General features: G+C 45.7%; 1 gene segment (V, D, J or C); it reads left to right on the top strand.

The window, feature by feature from the left end:
• Positions 1 to 296: 296 nt before the first annotated feature.
• On the top strand, positions 297 to 11,446 carry LOC101944594 (T-cell receptor beta-1 chain C region-like). The segment is given in 6 exon segments: positions 297 to 355; positions 2,731 to 2,768; positions 7,674 to 8,003; positions 8,440 to 8,457; positions 9,258 to 9,364; positions 11,133 to 11,446. Coding segments are annotated over 6 exon segments (579 nt in total).
• The last annotated feature ends 3,670 nt before the right edge of the window (positions 11,447 to 15,116 follow it).

Raw genomic sequence — 15,116 nt, forward strand, 5'->3', positions numbered from 1 at the left:
ATTAACTCAGGGATGGCAGGGGTTAGATTATCAGTGACTGAACCTCCTGGACTATTTTTGGGGCTTTGGGTTAATTTCTTTAATCTACTAGGAAACCCCATAGTGTTCAATCGGGGTCTTCCTAGGACTTTGGCACTCTGATAGCAGAGGAGACGAAATCAGGAGCTCTTTGCTTTCATTCAGGGATAAAAAGGTGAGAACATCGCACTCTCTACAAGCACCTGTTTATAGTTATTCCTAGGTCCCATTAAATAACTAGTTCATTGACCATTGTACACTCACTAGTTACAGGGCGAATGGCTGCCTACTCCTTGGAACACAGGACTGGGAATCTGGAGCTACTAGTCACCAAGAGGTTCTGTTCTTGGCACTGTCCCTGACTTGCTTGATAACCTTGGGCAACTCAGTTTCCCCATCTGTAAAATGGGGACAATATGTATTGATCTCACAGGGGTAGGTGAGGACTGTTTAGATAATGTCTGTAAAGCAATTGGATTGTGAAATATAAATAAAACAATACTAGGATCAATAAATAACGAACAGTACTCTAATGAATGCTGAGTATTGCACAGAAGCAATGCAGACTGTTTTTATGCCAATGATCACTATACTGGGGATGAGTGGCCCTCATATCTCTGGGATTTTAGATAGAGTAAACACCTCTTATGTCTGTCCACATCACCTGGAGCATGTCCCTTTCTTCTGCTTCTGATGCAGCCCCTTGTCACTGTGACCAACGATAAAGTCTATTTTGGCGCAGGCACAAAACTCACTGTATTAGGTAAGAAAATCCCATTTTTCTTTATAATCCCTTGAAATCCCAGATCTCCCCTTTTGGGAACAACCCCCCCATCCACATCCCCCTTTGGTTATTGAGCTGGTGTTTTCCCAGTGTGTCAATTACCAAGCCTACTTCGGAGAAGGGACTAAACTCACCGTTCTAGGTAAGGACATAAAATTCCTTGCGGGTTGCTGAATGAATGTAATGTATGTGGATAATGGGGCTGCCCTGGCAAAGAATTAGGAAGGGTGAGGGACTGTGATATATTTGTGTATATTAAATTTGTATTAATATAACAACCTCTGAAAAATCTCTCTGATCCACAAAGGTGTAAGTATTCCCCTAGAGAGCTAGTTATTCTGGGGCTACAGAGCATTAAAAACCAACACATGCATCAGCACATCTGTCCAGCGGGGACTGAGTTACAATCATGTTTTAAACAGCACAAACAATAGTGTATAGGGATCAAACCAGAGTCCATTAACTTCAGTAACTCTGGCCCCTTTGGGATTGAACATATACATGTTTTGTCTGGGGTGACAGGGTAAGACAAGCAAATATGCATGATATTTTTAACAGACAAAATAGAACAACAAACAAACAATCCGTTTTATCACAATCCGTGCTCCCAGATGCCTTGTGCTCTAATTCCCAGTTGCTCTTTTTCCATCCACTCAGACACAGGACCCCTAACAACAGACCAAATGGGGTAGACTTCTTGGCACAGCTATCCCAGGAAAAGGGATCATTTAGCCAATGGGAAAGCTTAGTGCAATGAGAATCCAAAAATCCCAGGAGAAGGTGATGCTTACTGACAATAGAAAGCCAGGTCTAATGCATGTGGTTCAAACACAATAAAAGGCTTTTGGGGGATACTCCCATGTAGGCCCCCCCATTTGGATTTGGACATCCCCAAGTTTGATGGGCAAAACAAGGCTGCCTTTATAATCCTGAAAAATGACCATTGTGTTGTCATTGGCACACAGTTCTCCCCAGGTCAATGTACTTGCTAGCACCAGTCTTTTGATTGCACCAGTCCCTTGTAATGAGGATGTAGAAGGATTATGGGTTATTGATGGTGATTTCCACAACAGGGACAGTCACAAAGAGTCCTATAGTAATTTTTCTGTGATTAATAAATCTTTATGAGATGTGAGTAAGTCTCAGGTACCTGGCCTGAAGGAATTCAAGGTGTAGGACCCAGATTGACTGCAACCTAGATTGTTGCAAAGTCCACTTTGAAGATTTCTGGTCAAGACAGGGAAGAAAAACTAATGGAGCAGAGAGGGTCTCCCCTCGGTGCTTGCTGAGGACCCTTTATCCTTACTGTGTTCAGGAAACTCTGAACAGCCTGGGGGATAGGACAAGCTGCTAAGGAATGATGTGGAATCACTACCTCTAGAGATCAAGGCATCAAGGCAGAGACTAGAAGCCCATCTATTAGGGATGGTTTAGGGACAATGAACTCAATCCTGCCCTGACAGAGGGGAATGGACTGGAAGGCCCCCCACCAACTTTAAATGAATCAATATTTGTTTTAACAGAGTGTAAACATCAAGTGAGATAAGACTTAGATGGGGGAAGGGGTGAGAGATACTGGGATGACCATGAGCAAAGGGAAGGATTCTGGATGGATATTAGAAAGTATTTCCTACAGTGGGTCTGACTGAGTCTCCCATCAGTTGAGTCATTTAAACCTGGAGTAGATAGAGCCCTGAAGAAGACATTGCAGGGACCAGTCCTGCATTGGCCCCCAGCAGGTATGGACTTGGTGTGACCTAACAGATGGTTTCCATCTCTTATTTCAATGGCATTATAATTTGCTGTGCCTTTGGTTTCTCCTTCTGTTGGTGCATGGTGAGGAGGGGGATAGATTGCAGGGTGGGTTGAGCAGAGTGAGTTTGGAGGGAGGTTTTCCTGCAGCTGCATAATGGTGTGAACTCTGAAAGACAATACTTTGGCGATGGCACCAAACTCACTGTCCTAGGTAAGAGAGAAGCCCGAGTTGTCTGTTGTTTGTGATATTGTTAAGATATTGCCATACGAGACCTGACCAATGCTTCACCTAGTCCTGTGTCCCACTTACTGGAACAGGCCTCTGGTCCTTCTAGTCCAGTGACCCACAGCTAATACCAGATGTTGCAGGGGCATGTGTGACCCCCACCCTGTCCATAAAGTAGCTGCTAGTGCCATCTGGTATCATAGTGGCAGGCCTGATACCAAGCAATGGCCAACACAAGCCCTGGAGCCTGTGGATTGATAGCCGTGGTGTTTTTACCCTAGCTGGTGTTATTGCACGTTGTATTCTAAGCCATATGTGTGTCTAATTCGTTTTGGATTCAACCATGGGACTAGTCAATCTCCTCACTCTACAGAGCAATTATGTGGGGCTAAAAAAGATAAAATGAGATGGTGGGGGGAGTTGCAGTGATTCATTCCTCGTATCCTCCCTGGGCTGAGATGTATTATAACATAAGCACTCACTGGGAGTCCTATGACAGGAGAAAGGAAGAAGTAACAGCTCTCTCCAGCCATTCCTGAAGTGAGTAAGGAGGTTGGGGTGGGGGACTCGTCCGCAGTCCATGTGGTTTTTGCAACTCTCCTGCCTCACTGTGTAACAACCGAGAGCAGTATTTCGGAGACGGGACCAGGCTCACAGTGTTGGGTAAGGAATAGGCTACTGGCTCCTGGGCTGTGGGGTTGGCGGGGGGTGGTGGTGGCTAGGGAGAGCAAAGCCTGATGTCATCTCTGGGACTGTTGCACTCCACAACTTTCTTCTCTCACTGACCCCAATAAAATGTCTGACTGACTATCTGTCACTCTATCTTTTTCTTGATTTTCCTCTCTCTGTAATGTTCTTATTCCCTCTCTCTCTTTGTCTCTCTGTGTCTCCCACACACAGTTCCTCTCTCTTGTCCCTCTCTTTCACCCTCTCTGGGGGCTGTTTTGAGATAGGAAGGACATTATAGAATCATACGCTCCTCTTTGCCGCCTGTCTTTTGCTGTCGAATGCCAGAGATTAGTCTGATTGCAGTCTCCAGTGATACAATCTGGCCATGATCGCTACAAAGTTTCCTGAGTTGGGAAGCAGTGGGGTCTGGGCTAGGCTTTAGCAGTTGTGGGTTTTATTCTGACAGTTTACAGCTGTGCTCTAATACCTCTCCCCTTATCTTCGGAGCTGGCACTGTGCTCACTGTTACAGGTAAGAGGTCATGATTTATCTCCCCATTCCCCTGAAGGACGCCTAAAAAGTTTCCCTTATGCAAGTGACATGTAGCATTCACACAAGTGGAGGTGAGGGAAAACTGGCAAGACAATTATTCAAGGCACAGTCTCTATCCAGTTGGCCTTGCCATGAAGATGGGGGGAAAAAACAATGATAGTGTATTCACCCATCAAAAAACATTGACTTTGGCAAGTGGGTACATAAAATAGACTATTCCTAGGCTACTGTATCAATAGATTTCTTTCAGATTCTCTCTTTCTATGTGTCTGTATGTCTCAATCTCTCTGTTTCATTTGTAGTCTGCCCATTTCTCTGGCCTTCTATGTTTTCTGTGTGTTTTGCAGTGTTGTTGCAGCTGTGTTGGTCCCAGGATATTAGAGTGACAAAGGAGGAGAGGTAATATCTTTTATTGGACCAACTTCTGTTGGTGAGAGAGGGCTGGTTCCAGGCCTGAAGAAGAGCTCTGTGGAGCTTGAAAGCTTGTCTCACCAACAGAAGTTGTTCCAATAAAAGATATTATCTCACCTACCTTGTCTTTTTGTGTTTTATCCTTCTCTAGCTCTATCTCTTTCTTTGCCTTTCTTTTTATCTCTCTCTCTCCCTCTCTGTCCTCCTTTTTCTTCTCTGTCTGTCTGTTTGTCTTTGTTTCTCTCTCTGTTTCCATGTCTCCACTCTCTATTCCTTGAGGGCAGGATCGGATGAGCACACTGAGCATTTACATATACCACAGAGGCTTTGAAGACAACAGAAAACAGTTTGTAAAACAAAACACTAATTATGATGGTGGGGACAATAAAAGGGATCATAGCTCCCCCATAGTCACAGTATTGCTTATGGGGAGGGGGAGGCAGCTGCTCAGTTTCCTACCAGACCCCTACTACTGTGCTCTGCAGCCAGCACGCTAAATTTCGCGGAGGGGACTCATCTCACTGTACTAGGTAAGGACTGACTATTGTGGTTAATATTAATTGCTGAAAGAAAGCACCAGGATTTGGAATCCAAATTAAAACTGCCAAGCATTTTGAGACACGTTCCATGTCAGATAAAAACCTCCACTGACTTCCACATACCCTAGAAATGGTTCCTCTACAGGAGCCAGTCAGACCCAGTGAGCTGCGCGGTGTGCTGGCTCTCTGAAATGGACAGTGAAAATCACCCCCATAGGATATGTTTAACCTATGGCTTTTCATTCTGTATGGTGTTTCCAGGGATCTTGTAAAGCATCCATAATGGAACCCATTTCATTAGGGCAAGGGTCGGCAACCATTCAGAAGTGGTGTGCCGAGTCTTCATTTATTCACTCTAAGTTAAGGTTGTGCGTGCCAGTAATACATTTTAACGTTTTAGAAGGTCTCTTTCTATAAGTCTATAATATATAACTAAACTATTGTTGTATGTAAAGTAAATAAGGTTTTTAAAATGTTTAAGAAGCTTAATTTAAAATTAAATTAAAATGCAGAGCCCCCCAGACCGGTGGCCAGGACCCGGGCATTGTGAGTGCCACTGAAAATCAGCTTGCGTGCCGCCTTTGGCACGCGTGCCATAGATTGCCTACTGCTGCATTAGGAGATAACAGTAATTATAGTGGAGCTGCAAAAAGATCAGTGATTTGTTTGATTTTGCTACACAACTCTTCATTGCAAGGGTTCCAACAGGGAGAAACTTAGTACTATAATAGTGGGTGCTTTAGAAATGCTCCCTGCCTAAATTTGTCACTTATACAATATTTTCAAAACAATACACAAATCTTAAGTAAGGGCAAAGTACCGAACACAAATTGTGCCTGTGCATGCTTGTGCAAATGTATGTATTTGTTTATGCATAATGAAGTGGTTAAGTCTTCCTCTGATGCCTGACTTGGCCAGTGTTGGAGACCAGACTGCACAGATCATTGATATGGCAACTTCTGTGTCCCAAATAAAATACATAAAGTCCCAGCCGACTTCTACTGAAGTCTCCTATCCTATAGACTAAATGTTATTGAGCAAGTAGACCAAGGACAGAGTTGTATGTCCTCATCACTCTTGTCCCCAAATCTACAGGAAGGATATTCTTATTTCAGAGAAAGTATAAAGAGGAGGATAAAACTAATTTAGGGTGAAGAATTTAAAAAAGTAGAGATGGAAATCATATCTAGGTCAGATCTTGTACATCCCCTAGTTCCTTTCCACCACATTTTGGCCCATGCAGAATCGTTCCCTTGGGGTTTGTCCAATCCCAGTTTTACATGATTTAAGTAATGAGGTTTCCAACACTTCTTCCCTGGAGTGGACTATTTCATGCTATTCCAGAACCTTGGTATCAGGTCATGTTTCCTGCCATTCAGGCAACATTTCGTTTTGCTCATTTTCATCCCATTGCTCCTAGCTATTCACCTCAGGTGTCCTTGAACAATTTCTCTCTCTCCTTGGGAAGCATGGAATTTCTCATCTTATGGGTTTTCTCATAGGACAGAGAGGTGCCTACAAGGAAGAGGAAAATACTACATACTGTGGCTTCAAAACTAATGCTAGCATTTTAAGGGGAGAATAAGATGATGTGAGCTTATCATCAGTAACTCAGGGCATGTTGCATCTCAGAATGCCACATTCTCAAAGGGGTGTTCTCTGTCTGTATGCCTCTATCTGTTTCCATGTCTCCACTCTCAATTCCTCGAGGGTTTTCCACGACAGGCCAGCCAAGGCAGGAAAAGATTCTACATCTTTAGCAGGAGTTTGGCACCTTTGTAATAAAACAGAGATGCTTATGTAAGGAATGTGATGCCCCTTTAAGGGCCAAGCATAGATGCAACAGCCAAAACTGAAAGTCAAGATATAAGGCTGTGCCAGTTAAAGCCAAAGCAGTGATCTGGAGTTGCTCAATTTGGTTAGGGTCCATCTCTCAGCTCAGCTCCAGGCCTCTTCCTGGAGAGCCTTCCTCCAGCCAGAGGGGGAAGGTTAACCCTTTCCCTCCCAATGCCTGAATGGGGCCTGTGAACTGATCACATCGTAGTATAATTCTGAGTTATACACTATTGTGTCTTATTACACCTCCCCAAACACTCTAATTGCTATGAACATATTGCTTCTTGTGTCTTACAATGCAGCACACTGCCCACAAGGAACACACTGCATGTTTTGTCTGATAACACCCATTGATACTTTTCCCTGTCAGTATGGAGGCATGGGTTTGGTAGTATCCCTGGGTTTGGTAGTATCCCTTTAAATACTTTGGAGTCCCCTAGTGTGCCTCCCAGTCTTCTGTTGCAGAAGGCACCAGAACTCTGTTTCAGCTTGTATGTAGCTAGAATCATAGAATATCAGGGATGGCAGGGACCTCAGGAGGTCATTTAGTCCAACCGCCTGCTCAAAGCAGGACCAATACCCAACTTTTTTTTTTTTTTGCCCCAGATCCCCAAATGGCCCCCTCAAAGATTGAACTCACAACCCTGGGTTTAAGCAGGCCAATGCTCAAGCCACTGAGCTATCCCTCCCCACAAAGGCCTGCTATGTTCCGATATAGTTAGTAAACATGGTGCCTTGGAGTCCAGCTGTGTCTGTGTGGTTTCCTTGCATTATCAATGTTGTCTAGAGAGCAAAGACACAATCAGTACCCTGAGGGGTTGTTGGCACAAGGTAGGAGAGTGTTTGTGCAGGGCCGTCTGTGCCATGTTGCTTTCTGTTCCAGAGGTTGGGCTCAATATCACCCCCCCCAGAGTGGCCATCTTTCCCCCATCAAAGCAGGAGATCAAAGAGAAGGGGAAGGCCACTCTGGTGTGCCTGGCCACAAAGTTCTACCCCGACCACATCAAGCTGTTCTGGGAGGTGAATGATGCTGAGAGGGAAGACGGGGTGAGGACAGATGAGTTTTCCACTTGGGATAAAAATTCATCATATTCGCTGACCAGCCGCCTGAGGATCTCAACCCAAGAGTGGTTCAACTCCAAGAACAGTTTCCGGTGTGCTGTGAAGTTCCACCTGGATGATATCCAGTATAAAGTGATCAGAGGTGGAGATGGTGAGTAGCGACTGAGCATTATATTATCGTATGAAATGGAAAACAATCAAAGTGGAAATGAGCAAAAGGAGATGAAAGAGAGAGAAAATAATCCCCACATAAATACAAGAAGAAAGACAGTGTTCATCTGCAAATGTGCAGGTTCATGAACACACATATACGCATACATGTAAGAGTATGTGCCAGGACTATATGTGTATGTTCACAGGGATACATATGTGCATGTGCATAGTCTTTTTATACATGTATATAGTCAAGTACATTTTCATAGCTCTCTATAGAATTTAGCTAAGAAACACTCTGAAGAGTCTATAATCTAAATAATATGAGTAAGTACCACTAATACCATCAATATGTAACATCCCAGAAACTCTGAAGCCTGTCTTCTGTCAGCTCTGAGGAAACTGTGACTTACAATCCTTTCTTTGCCTTTCAGGATGTGGCATCACTGAAGGTAGGCATTTCCTCTCACTGCCTCTATCTCTCCAGGAATTTAAACTCCCTTACTAGCAGATACTATGTACAGGGTGTGTCAGGAAGAGTTTAAGGCCACAAGGGACCACTGGATCATCTATATATGAATATCACAGGCCACCAACACCATCCAACACCCCCACACTAAAGCCAACAACCAAAATTAGACCAAAGTACTGCAGCTCACAGGAGACTAGACTATTATGAGGGGGAAATGTGTTATGTTTCTCTGCACTAAGAGAGAAGCAAGAACTTCCAGCCTAAAATGTCTGGTATAGTATATGAAGAAAAGATAACTAAAAAGTGCAAAAGAAAAGCCTGCATGTGAGAGACAGTGCACTGAGAATGCCTACTCCAGGGGCTCCCTTTGTAAATTACGCAAAGGGGATCGTGGGACCTTCCCCATCCAATCAGATTTGCTCCCTCCGTCTTCCTTCTCCTTCAGTATAATTATAAACAGCAGATGTCTTCAGACTGGAAAGTTACCTGCTTAATCATTACTCATGGAAGGCCCATCTATGAAACAGGTATTCTCCAAATGGCTCCATGAGGCATTAAAAGCATTAAAGAGCCAGTGAATATCAGGAATATAAATACAAATGCCAGGCTATTCAGCTTTATTTGAGTGCCTGGTGTGACCAGATATCCAGCCCAGTTTTTCAGTGATGTATAGTAAGACCTTCTATTCCTCACTGTGGGTTTCTTATTTGACTGTTGATGCTCTAGATGCAGATTCCCCAGATTATATAATTCCATAAATAATCAGTGTTTGATTTACAGAATCCTACATGCGATCTGGCAACTCTACAAAGCTCACCTACCTGGTGCTCTTGTGGAAAGCCATGCTCTATGCCTTGCTGGTGAGCGCTCTGGTGTGGAGAGTCAAGGTAGGCTAGCCTTGGTTTTTGTTTGGGTTGGCAAAATCAGAGGTTCAAGGACACCAGGGACATCGGGTGCAGAGAACGCTAGCAATGGGCAAAGACCTACAATCTTGTCCTTCCTTCTCCCAGCCATTGAAAGGTTGTTTTCCATATATTCTGCAGGGCTTTGTCCAGTCTAGTATAATGACCCAAACGATGAGGTTTCCACCACTTCCCTTTCACAGTCTAATAGAAACTCAACGTTAGGAATGGTTTCCTCATATCCAACACAAATATTCCTTTTCAGGGCACTTGTTAACACATGAGGAAAGCTCAAAAGAATTAACTATAGCTTCTCCAGAGTATGACTAAGGTGGCTATGTTAACATTCTATGTGTATTGGAAAGAGTGCACATGTCATGGAGGGAGAGGAATAGCTAAGTGGTTTCTGAGGAGATCCTGGGGTTAATGAGATGAATTTGAATACAGGGGAGAGTTTTGACTGTTGAATGATGTTTGGTTGAATGATCTCCCTGAGGGGTGTGGTGGAAGCGCCATTACATGACTCATTTAAACCTTGGCTCGGACCAAGCACTAGAACATAGACCTTATGGACCAATCCAGGGAGTTATGGACAGATGGGTATGATGCTGCCTACTGCATTAAGTCTTTCCCATCTCTATTTTCTCATTGAATCATTGTTCTGTGTTTGTACAGTGCCTAGCACAGTGCGGTCCTGGTCCATGACTGGGGCTCTTAGGTACAATGGAATACAAAACAATAAAAAATAATAATACACTTGTGTGATGGCATTGGACTTTTTCATAACATTTTGGATGACTCTTGTATGTGGCTCAGCTTCTCCTATGTGGGGCATGTTTAAATAAGTGGGAGGAAAAGGGTGTTGACTTGTTGCAGAGACCCAGAGATATAGGTGTGACTGATGCCTAGCTTCCTGGGGCCCTAGCTTCCTGGGGCCCCAGATTTTGCCAAGAGGAAGCTCATGGATTGTCCTAGAAGCCACTGGCCACTCCAATTGCCCGGACATTTGGCACCTTGCAACAAACAACCATGGATCAGCCACCCTCCTTAGGAAGCCAGCTGGCTCTGACCAACTGGAGAACAAAGGACTGGGGAGGGACCAGGGGATTGTATTGTGTGGGCTGCTGGAGTCAGAGGGAAGCTTCTGGACTGAGACTAAAGAGGGGTCAGAGGGCTCTGGATTCTACACTGACCCAGATGGACTTTGCTGTAACTTTCCATTCTCCGTGCTAACTAAGGACTTTCTATGATGGCTGAGAGTCACTTCAGTCAGGAAGTCCGGGGTGCATTGCTCCCTTTGAGCGTATAAGTCTCCCTTGTGTGTCCAACTCAGGTGGACTCACTGAAGGGCACTCACGGCATGAAGCAGGGGTGCTGAAGGCTCCGAGGTTGGGTCCCAGGAGGTGGTGAAGCCGAGTGGCTTACCCCCGTGAGAGAATGTGACCCTAAGGGGGCAGACATACTGAAGGGGTCCTCCCAGGGACTGTTCCAGAGCTGTTTGACAGCGCCGGACCTGTGGATCCGTGACAACTTGTGTGAAAAGTCAGGTGTAAAACTCTACCAAATCAGTATGGCAGTGACACCAGATGTAAGGCAGTGGAGACTCTACTGGCAACAAAGAGGGGAAGTGCACTGGGCCAGATGATGCACTGACTGTTTTGCATTGCTCTGTGATGTACAGCACATTGTGAATCTAGACCATTGTTTCTATGGGGTGGTCACTTTTGTTTGTGTTTTTCTTTCTTTTGTTTAGGCTGGTGACAAGCTGAGCAGAGAATAAATTGGGACTCGTCTCCAGCACCTCAGGAGGAGCACAGCTAAATTTATCTACTGCCCCGAATCCTCCAGGGAGAAGGATTTTGCTTCTGCCTGCACTCTGCTGATATTCCATTCCATGGAGGGGTTTGATGGGTGGAGTAGTTCCTCTCTATCCATCTCTCTCAGTAGTCACTGATGGCTCCCTCTATCCCCAGAGCTTTAAAAGCTAGATAGCTACTCACTGTGAGGGACTGAGGGGGCTGCCCCCTGAAGCCGTAATAAAGTCTTGGTTTCTTTTCATTTGAAAAACCTGAGTTTGTGTTTTTTCTCTGATAGCTACTGGGCTGGAGTCCACACACTGCAGCATGGAATGACACACATCACCATGCAGAGCCCACGTTAATCTGCATTCATTGATAGGGATTAGAAAAGTATCTCATCTGCAGTTAGGATAATACAGGGGTCTTTGAGTTCTCATGCATCAGGATATACATTGAAATTCCCTCCCATCCCTTGCTGACCTCCCTCCTGGAATAAAGTGGTATAATGTTGTCAAGGCCCTTCTTTTTCAGCTTTGGTTTTGTTTTTTAATATCCTGGGAATGTATTGGTGTTTATTCAAAAATTTTAAAAACATGAGAAAATCAGTAAAAATCAAAAATGAAGGGCAGTGGGTGGGTGGGGGAAGAGTGCTCAATACTCACATGGAGGGGAGGGGTGCGTGGTACTCACAGGATATAGTGGGCAGGGTGTGGGGGAGGGTACTTACCCTGAGGAAGCCTTCCACTCCCTGCAGTGGTGTCAGCTTCCGAGACCCAGCTCTCTACCCCTCTCACTTCCCTACTGTGGAGAGGCAGTTGGGGCTGCGCAAAAGTGCCAGGGTCAGGAGGGGAGCAGGAGGCTGCACATAAGTACGGATCCCTCTGCTGGACAGAGCCCCAACCCTTCAGCGCAGCCCCGTCTGGTTCCCCTGCACAGGCTCTGTCCAGCAGGGGAAGTGGATGGGGCTCTGTGCCCTGGGCCATGCTGAAGGGCTAGTGTCACAAGAGGAGCTTCTCCAAAGCAATGTCAGGTGCGAAAAGGCCAAACTCGGAGTGAAAATCAGTAAAACTGAAATACTGGTTTTTAAACACCTGGGAATTTCTCAGTGAAAATCAATAAATAGAAAAAATGAAGGGCCTTGAATACTGTATCATTGGGTGCTTTATTATTTATATCTAAGATTAGACTGTTAGCTCTCCTGGGCATGGACCATATCTTTCTATTCGGCAAGGTGCCTTATATAGGTTGGACAAATAAAAAATAATAATTATCATTATAATGAGAGGTATTGCAGTTTCCTTTGAAGCTTTCAGCATTGATCCTATCAGGGACGGGATACCAGACAAGATGGTCATTGTATGCCTAGATGGCATTCTCCCAGGGCTTTGCAGTTGGGGAAGCTATACAAAGACCAAGACCCTCAAAGGTCTTTAGGCACCTACTTTCACTTACCTACTGAAAAACTATGGAAAATGTCCTATTTGAAGACTATGCTTTTTTTTCTTCTCTTCTGCTTTGTTCGATATGAGCAAAGGAATGGATGGGCTCAGGTGGATCAGGGTAGGAACATCTTGGGCCCAGTTCTCTTTTGCACCAGATATGAGCTGAGCGTAGGGAACAAGGGGAAGGGGTCAAAGATGGCTTTACACCATTTCTGTGGCTTTTGTATTTTAGGCCAGACCCAGCCATGGATGGCATAAAGGCAGGCACAGAAACTAGCCTGCGGATGCCAGGACCAAGGGGTAAAAGTAAATCAGAGAGCTGGATTAGTAAAAAGGGACAAGCTGGGAGACAACTCAAGTAGGTACAGTAACTCCTCACTTAAAGTCGTCCCTGTTAACATTGTTTCATTGCTGATCAATTAGAGAACATGCTCGTTTAAAGTTGCACAATGCTCCATTACAACGTTGTTTGGCAGCCGCCTGCTTTGTCCGCTGCTTGCAGAAAGAACAGCCCGTTGCAGGTAGCTGGTGGGGTCTTGGAACCAGGGTGGACCGGCAGCCCCCTATCAGCTCCCCGCTCCCCTAAGTTCCCTGTGCTGCATCCACCCAGCCGGGTATCAATTGCTGGCAGTTCAGCTATCCCTTCCCCCACTGCTGTGTGCTGCTCCTGCCCTCTGCCTTGGAGCTGCCCCTGGGAGCCTCCTGCTTGCTGTGCAAGGGTGGGGGGAGGGAAGAGGGGTGCTAATGTCAGGGTGTCCCCCTCCCCCTGCCCCCCATTCCTTTATCCCATCCACAGAGCGGGGGGAGGGAGGGGCGCTCAGGACCTGGCAGCAGCTGCTGTCTCAACTTGCTGATCTACTTTAAAAGGCACTGGGCCATGGGTGACTGTGTACAGGCTAACAGTCACTGTTTAGTAACCCCTCTTGCATGTGCGGTTTTGTCATCGTCCACCAAGTAGCTCATGAACATGTTTGGCTACATTCAGTGTTTTGGATTGTTACTATGGGGTAAATCTCTGCCTTTGTCTAGGGAGCCAACTGGGACAGGGTACTCCACCTCCAACGCTAGCGAGCGGGGATGGGGCCCTGTACTAGGAACCCCATAGCTATTCCTCAAAACCTCATGGTGTGTACAAGCCAAGAGGAAGGGCAACTAACCAAGGAGGGAGTGGGGACAGAAATGCACCTGTACCATGGCCTCTGGGTGCCATGAAACACACATGGAACTTGGAGTGACACTGCTGGTGTGTGAATGTGGCATGGGACCCAGAAGTACTTGGGCCAATGCAACTGCACAGGCTACATAGCCCTAAAGTTGCCACAGCATGGGATCTCCAATTATTAGAAATAATTAGGATCTTGGCTTTACCACTCAGCTCTAGCCACACTGTTTCACCCAGCAATAGGGTGAGACACTGGGGTCAGTATTGACTTAGATGGGAGAAAGTCACCTCCTGAGTCACCCACACCCTTTCTTGCAGCCCTGCACCCCTTAGCACCATGCAGGGGCCTTTGGGTCAATGCTGACTTACAGGAGAAAGAGCCCCTTACTGAGTCACCCAAACCACTCCCTGTACCAATTGCTTTCTCCTTGAAAGTCTTCCACCTAAGTACTGACCCTTCCTAGCACAAGAAACCTGACACAATCTTAGCACAAGTCAGTTAGCCTGAAGACAGGGGAAGAGAGACAAGAAGATGGGTGGTGGGGAGCAGCAGAGAGCTGTGAGGATGTGGTGAAGGCAGAGAGCATAGAGGATGTGAGGAGGAGGTGTTCATATTGTGTCAATGCAGAATTGAAAAGGCAGAAGTTTCAATAACAAGGCCCTGGGGGGTTGGTCTCTGCATGTGGTTAAACGCTCAGAGTCACAAGTGATTGGTGAGTCACCATTCCATTCCACCTGTGAGCCAATGTAGGTCTCATTCTCAAAACCGCATGCAACTCTGAGATGACAATGATACAAAGCATTTCCAAGAGATCACAGAGCAGGTGGTACTGTTCTGCGAGCCACACTTCCGAGCATTGTTCTGTCTGTGGTTTACAGATAATAAACAGGGTGTCATGTGACCCAGCATCGCTCTCACCCTGGTCATGCAAAACCCTGCAATCTATATACCGGCATACATCACAAACCCCACCCCCTAGAGGTGCTATTATTTGGCCTCCTTGCTGCCATTCTCAGCAGAGAAGCTGTGGAGTAAATGGGTCATGGAGACTTAACACCCCTTTCACTCATGGAGGTGGTCACCGGAAGTCAGGGATGGGACATGCTGACAGAGCAGTGTGTGAAGAAGCCTGCACCAACCACTGCCCATGCTGTCCCTGTTGGGTGGACTTCAGGCGCTAAAGAATGTCAGTCCAGCATCTTTTCCCTGCATCAAATTCACTGTAGCCTTAAAACCAATCAGTGGACTCACTAAACCACTTCAATCATCATCTGTGATTGGAAAGAAGGAGGTGATGTTTTGTTCCTAGTTAACTAGGGAATAAACTCACAGT

The sequence above is a fragment of the Chrysemys picta genome, chromosome 1, assembly GCF_011386835.1.
Source record: "Chrysemys picta bellii isolate R12L10 chromosome 1, ASM1138683v2, whole genome shotgun sequence".
Classification (NCBI taxonomy): Eukaryota; Metazoa; Chordata; order Testudines; family Emydidae; genus Chrysemys; species Chrysemys picta.